Here is a 7,017-nt window from a genome sequence, read left to right on the forward strand (position 1 = left end):
GGCTAATTTTTTGTATTTTTAGTAGAGACAGGGTTTCACTGTGTTAGCCAGGATGGTGTCGATCTTCTGACCTCATGTTCCGCCCGCCTCGGCCTCCCAAAGTGCTGGGATTACAGGCGTGAGCCACCGTGTCCAGCCTGTAAGTTGTATACTTTTAAAGGGTGAATTTTATGGTATGTGAATTATATCTCAATTTGAAAAATAGAACACTGCCTGTCAAAGCCTACCACCCAAGAGGCACTTGGTTTTTTCTAGTTCAGTGGCTTTCAGACTTTGGACCTTGACTTAGAGGAAGAAATATATTTTATATCATTCATAGACACACATACATGCATATATCACTGGAATGTTTCACAAAACAATATGAGTGCTTTACTTAATATTTTGTCTTTTATTTATTTTTATTTTATTTTTAGAGATAATTTCACTCTGTTGCCCAGGCTGAAGTGCAGTGGTATGATCATAGCTTACTGTAGCCTCTAACTCCTCCTGCCAGTGTCCTGAGTAGCTGGGATTCCAGGAGCATGCCACCATACCTGGTTAATTTTTTAAATTTTTTGTAGAGACGGTCTTGCCATATTGCCCAGGCTGGTCTCAAATTCCTGGCTTTAAGCTGTCCTCTGGCCTTGGCCTCCCAAAGTGCTGGGATTACAGGCATGCCATTGTACCTGGCTGTTTTTTTAAAAAAAGTTTTAATTTAAAAAACAATTATATTTACTTTTGAGATGGAGTCTCGCTCTGTCGCCCAGGCTGGAGTGCAGTGATGCAATCTTGGCTCACTGCAACCTCTGCCTCTGGGTTCAAATGATTCTCGTGCCTCCCAAGTAGCTGGGTCTGCAGGTGTGCACCACCACACTTGGCTAATTTTTGTATTTTTAGTAGAGGCAGGGTTTTGGGACATTGGCTGGTCTCAAACTCCTGACCTCAGGTGATCCACCTGCCTCAGCCTCCCAGAGTGCTGGGATTACAGGCAACAAACCGCTGCACCCAGCCCCTTTCTTGAGTCTTGAGCCACCCCTACATCCAAGGCACCGTCACTAATCTCCTTAGACCAGTGGTCTCGACTGGAGATGCTTTTTCTATGAGGGGACATTTGGCATCATCTAGAGGCATTATTGGTTGTTATGGCTTATGAAGGGTATAGGTGTGGTTTACTCCTGTCGTTTAGTGGGTAGGGGCCAGGCATGCTTCTAAATGTCCTACAATGTACAGGGCAGCCCTTCACAACAGAGAATCATGTCCATAATATCAGTAGTGCCAAAATTGAGAAATCTTCCTTTATACCTGTCTCATGATATTGCCTAACGTCAGACTCTTTCTTGCAGAGCCATCCTCCTCAAGGTGCGAGACGCGGTCAGCAGCCATGTGGAGCGAGTGTTTCAGATCTATGAGCAGCACGCAGACGCAGTTGGCATTGATGCTGTCCTGCAGCCTTCAGCAGTGAGCCCCTCTGTGGCTGACATGTTGGAATGGTTGCAGGATATTGAGAGACATTATCGAAAGTCGTATCCTTTGCTCACATTTCAGGTCACGGCCAGAGCTGTTCTAAGTCTTTCAAATTTCGGTTTTCACAAGATTGGAAAACTATATAGTTTGAGTCAGTTCTCTTTGGTTCCTGAACCTGGATTCTTCCTGCATTCCTTTGTATAATCCTTCCTCTAATAATTTACTGAGTCGCTACTACCTGTCAGGCACTGTTCTTGGTGCAGAGAGACAGGCATTAAAAAAGGAAAGTAGAATGCCAGATGGCGATAAGTGCTATGGAGAAAAATAAACCTGGGAAAGTGAGGAGTGAGGGTGGGGTTGTGATTTAAAATAGGGTGGTCAGAGCAGGCCTGATGAGAAAGTGATACTCGAGCAAAGATCTGAAGAGGGTAAGGGAAAGAGCTATTTGGGGAGAGAAAGTTACTAGGCAGAGGGAACATCAAATGCAAAGGCCTTGAGGTAAGAACATTTCTGGTCTATTCAGGAAATAGTGAGGAGGCTAGACTAGAGTATGAGGAGGAGCCTAATAGCAGGTGAGGGTAGAAAGATGGGGGGCTCGACTTTCTAGGGCCTTGAAGGTCTTTGAAAGAATTTGGGGTCCGGGTGTGGTGGCTCACGCCTGTAATCCTCGCACTTTGGGAGGCTAAGGTGGGAGGATTGCTTGAGCCCAGGAGTTTGAGACCAGCCTGGGCAACATGGTGAAACACCGTCTCTACAAAAAATACAAAAATTAGCCAAGCGTGGTGGTATGTGCCTGTAGGCTGTAGTCCCAGCTACTCGGGAGGGTAAGTGGAGGATTGCTTGAACTGGGGGAGGTTGAGGCCACAGTGAGCTGAGATTGTACCACTACACTCCAGCCTGGGTGATAAAGTGAAACTCTGTCTCCAAAAAATAATAATAATAATAATAATAATAATAATTTTGGGCCAGGCATGATGGTGTGCAGCTTAGTCCCAGCTACTCAGGAGGCTGAGGTGGGAGGGTTGCTTGAGCCTGGAAGGTCAAGGCTGCAGGGAGCCATGATCGCCAGCCTGGGTATTATCAGCAGCCTAGGTGACAGAGCAAGACCCTGTCTCAAACTGCCCCCGCCCCCACCAAAAAAAAAAAGCATTCGAGTGACAGAAAAAGCTCTTAGAAACTTTTGATTAAGGAGTAACAGGATAAGACCTATGTTTTTAACAGTATCATTCTGGCTTCGTTCTAGGGTAAGATTTGGGGTAGTAGGGGCAAGGGTAAAAGCAGAAAGACCAGTTAGTTGAAGCTCTAACATTTTTCTCTCAAAATTTTTTTTTTTGCCTAGGAGATGGGGTCTTGCTGTGTTGACCAGGCTGGTCTTGAACTCCTGGCCTCAATGATCCTACCACCTTGGCTTCCCAAAGTGCTAAGAGTACAGGTGTGAGCCACCATGCCTGGTTTCTCAATTCTTGTCTGATACCTGATTGTAGCCTTTGGCTTAGGTTTCTGCCTTCATGTGAATAACCTCCAAATCCCAACTTTTCTTGTCTCTAGTCTTGACTTTTGGTTTCCTGCAGATGCCTCCAATTGGATTGTTCTTGGAACTGCAAACTCAAGTTTAAAATTGAACTCCTCAATCTAGCCATCAAATTCAGCCCCCTTTTCCTTGAGTTGTAGAACCCACCCTATTTTCTCTTTTATTTATTTTTTGAGATGGAGTTTTGCTCTTGTTGCCTAGGCTGGAGTGCAGTGGCATGATCTCGGCTCACTGCAACCTCCACCTCCCAGGTTCAAGCAATTCTCCTGCCTCAGCCTCCCAAGTAGCTGAGATTACAGGCACCCGCCACGACACCCGGCTAATTTTTGTATTTTTAGTAGAGATGGGGTTTCACCATGTTGGCCAGGCTGGTCTCAAACTCCTGACCTCAGGTGATCCTACCACCTTGGCCTCCCGAAATGCTGGGATTACAGGCATGAGCCACTGCGCCCAGCTTATTTTCCCTTTTAAATGTGTTGGTAGCAGCAGTACTAACAGCAACAGGAACATGGGCAGAAGGAGCAAGAACTGCGGCTGACATTACTAAGCACTTGCTATGTGCTAGAGTGTTTACACAGTCACTCGTCAAGTCCTTTCCCTCTGTTTCCCTGGTGCTTCTTTGATTTTCCTTCTCTGTCCCCTCTGCTGCTTACATGGCTTCTTACCTCTCACTTGGATTCTTAATTGCATGTAGCCTCTTGACGGGTTTCTCTGTCTGGTTTCTTTCCCTCTAAGCTGACTCCAGTTAATGACCTCTATTTCTTCAGGCAGTCTGGCTCTGATCCTGCTACTTAGGATCAGAATTGTACTGTACAGTATAGGAATAGCTCCTGTTGCTAATGGGGTAAAGTTCAGAGCCCTGCCTTGGTACTCAGCGTTCTTTCTGTTCTGGCTTAGCCCACCTTTCAGCCTTTCTGACGGCTTTCCATGTGGCGTCCATGCTGAGCAGACTGGAAGATTTGCTTTCCCTGAATTCATTCTATGCGTCTGTACCTTCATTTATGTTTCCTACCAGCTGGGGTGTCCCTGCTTCCTCTGAATTGGATGTATTTATCCTCTGAACCTCCACTAGCTTTACCTCTCATGTCACTTTTGTTCTTTCTTTTCAGGATCTGGTTTTGTCCTCACCATGCTGAGATCCCAGATTTCAGAGATGGCTTCATTCCTCTTTCCCTGTAGCACAAAGCCATATTAGTAAACAGTTGCTCAGGAAATATTTGTAGCATAGGTGAATCAGGCCCACCTGGTAAAATGTAAGGATATCGGCACTTTCGTTTTTATAGCTCCCTCTAGTTCTCACCAGGGTGTTTTTTTTTAACTTCAGCATATTTCATTTTCTTTTGAGCAGTCCTTAACTTCCAGAAAGGTACCTGAAGAGAAAGTATCTTCTTTCCTCTATCCAGTGGGGAGACTTGGCAAACATCCAAGCTTTGCCCAAGGCCTGGGACCGAATTTCAAAAGATGAACACCAAGATCTTGTACAAGGTACTGGTTTGTGTTCTTCCTTCGTGTCTCCTCTCCTCCTTTCTCTCCCTGTGGCTTACCTCTTTGGAAGCGTTAGGAAGGTACCCTTGCTGTGCCTCTGTGTTTTATGTTCTCGGGAGAGGTTTTAATGCCATTTTTTCTTTCTTCCTATTTCAGATATCCTATTGAATGTTTCTTTCTTCCTGGAAGAGTAAGGAAGCTGTGCGTATCTGGAGACCATGGGCACCACAGTTGAAGACTGACATTCTAAACCCTGATGCTTCCAAAGAAATGTCAGTATTTCAGTCTGACGTATTTGAAATATCAGTGCCTTGAACCTAGATGTCTGATGTTGGAGCTGCAGCATGCCAGGCCATGGCTGAGAGTATGTGAGCCATACCTTGCCCTTTTGTGAGGCTCAGGGAAGTGGATGGAGATAGAGACACAGCAGGAAAGACGGTGCTAAAGAACATAGTGCCTTGCCTTCGTTGTAGACTTGAAGAGGTGGGGAATTGAGGACAGGAGGCAAAGAGCCGCACTGCCCTTGGCATCATTCAAAGCATTGTCTGGTTGACACCAGGTCCTGGTTTTGTGTCTTTTGTCAATATCTGAATCCTTGACAAAAGAAAAAGTGATTTTGATGATTTAAAGAAATAAGAGTGATTTTGACAGAAAATATATTTTTAAAATAGTGACCAATTGCAATAGTTATCCTCAAGCCAATTTCCAGAGCCTGCCACCAGGGGGAGGTGGTGCAGCATGAATCATTCTGAATGCTTTGTCTTTGAAGTGTTCCCCTATTGCTGTTACTGTCTCAGAGGAAGTAGCTGGGCATGGTGAGACTCCTAACATGACGGGAGGTTTTTTGGCCAAAGCTGGCATCTGACTTGCCACATTCCTCTGAGTCTGTAGTACCTGTAGGGGTGGGAGAACGCCAGCCCAGAGTCAGTCCATCAGGGTTACATTTCCAAGGCCCGCTGCCTTCATCTATGTAATGGCTGTGTTACTTTCAGAACTTTCAGCTTCCCAGGGTGTTGTAGAAATCTTGGTCATTGAATGTAAAGGGACTTAGTAAAGGGTATGGATATTTTTCAAAAATGAAAATAACTTTTTTTCTTGTAAGTGATTTTATAAAGATCATAGGAAAACTAGAAAAAAATGTAAAATGTAGAAAATTGTAAAACAAACTTCATTAGAGATATTTTGATATGTATCTTTTTAGTGTCTATTTACAAATTTTTTCTTTTAACATAGATAGGGTCTCACCGTATTGCCCAGCTCAAACTCCTGAGCTCAAGGGTTCTTCCCACCTGAGCCTCCCAAAATGTTGGGAACACAGGCGTCAGCCACTGCTCCCAGTTAATTCACAAATTTTTTAAAAGAACAAACATGGTATCATTGATACATACTGTTAGGTTGTCTTTTTTTAAAAACCTAATATAATTTGTTCATCTTTTTATAAATATAGCTCAACACAGTTATATTCCTTTTGTGAATGTATTATATCTACAATTTACCTTTTTTCTTATATTTTACATGCATTTTCCCAAATCTTTTTGTTTTCCTATCTGTAAAGGTAATACATTCTGATTATGAAAATTTAAAATGTTACATAGAAATGTACCATTATCTATCTGCCAGATAATTATTATTAATAATGTGTATTTATTTTTCCAGAAATTAAAAAAATCTATCATTGCAAATCTAAGTATTGCAAATAAAACTTAAAAAGCATTTGAGCATCAAGTCTTATGTTGGGCTCTGGGGACAGAAATAAAAGAGAGCCCTAGAAAGGCTCACAGTTCCACCAGGGAAAGATTAATGTGCAAATAAATCACTGATATCTTGTTAAAATTTTGATTTTGATTCTGTAGGTCTGGGATGGGGCCCAGATTCTGCATTTCAAACGAAGTCCCAGCTAATGGTCCAAGGACCAGACTTTGGATTGCAGAGATTTAAGTTGTAATACAATAATAAAAGTGTCACAGTTAAGGTAAAAACAGGTGCTATGGGAGAATAGAGGTGATAACTAATTGCCTGTGGGACTCCTCGATGACATTTGAGGTACGCCTTGGAGGGAATTTTACTTGGGGCTAGGAGTGGGATGCAGGGCATTCCATGCACAGGAGACAGTGTAAACAAGGCTGTGTTTGAGGCAGAATGGAAGCCAGCACTTGATGAAAGTTTGCAGTGTGCCAGGCATTGTGCTTGTTGCCTTTACCCTCCAGAACTGGCAAGTAATAGTTCAGTATCGCAAATAATGAGTTCACAGATGGATGGAAGGATGGCAGGAAATGGGTCAGTAAGGGTGGACTGGAACAAAATTGTGAAGAGGATTGTGAATCCCAGCTCAAGCGTTTGTATTTTGCTCTACAAATGGGAGTTGCTTGCTTATGTGTATGCATGTGTAATAAAGAGGTTTTTAAACCTCCCTCATGGAAGCAAGTAATGGCTAAGTAGAAACAAGCATGTTTATGGTGCTCAGTAATAACTATATAGTATTGAAGTATAATTGTTACTGTTTTTATTTTGTTCCCTGTTAGTATTTTGTCTGTTAAAATGCCATATTTTTCATT

At 43.1% G+C, this 7,017-nt stretch overlaps 1 protein-coding gene across 2 annotated transcripts in view; it reads left to right on the plus strand.

Moving 5' to 3' along the window:
• LOC105521199 (chromosome unknown open reading frame, human C1orf109) overlaps positions 1-4,781 on the plus strand; it is a 10,192-nt gene extending 5,411 nt beyond the window's left edge. For both annotated transcript variants that reach the window (XM_011955284.1, XM_011955283.1), the window contains 3 exons: positions 1,326-1,505; positions 4,344-4,462; positions 4,619-4,781. In XM_011955284.1, the coding sequence (XP_011810674.1) occupies positions 1,326-1,505; positions 4,344-4,462; positions 4,619-4,656 (337 nt within the window). In that variant the 3' untranslated portion in view covers positions 4,657-4,781. The remainder of the gene's footprint in view (positions 1-1,325; positions 1,506-4,343; positions 4,463-4,618) is intronic.
• The last annotated feature ends 2,236 nt before the right edge of the window (positions 4,782-7,017 follow it).

Source organism: Colobus angolensis, unplaced genomic scaffold (genome assembly GCF_000951035.1).
Source record: "Colobus angolensis palliatus isolate OR3802 unplaced genomic scaffold, Cang.pa_1.0 Scaffold4, whole genome shotgun sequence".
In the NCBI taxonomy this organism is placed as follows: domain Eukaryota; kingdom Metazoa; phylum Chordata; class Mammalia; order Primates; family Cercopithecidae; genus Colobus; species Colobus angolensis.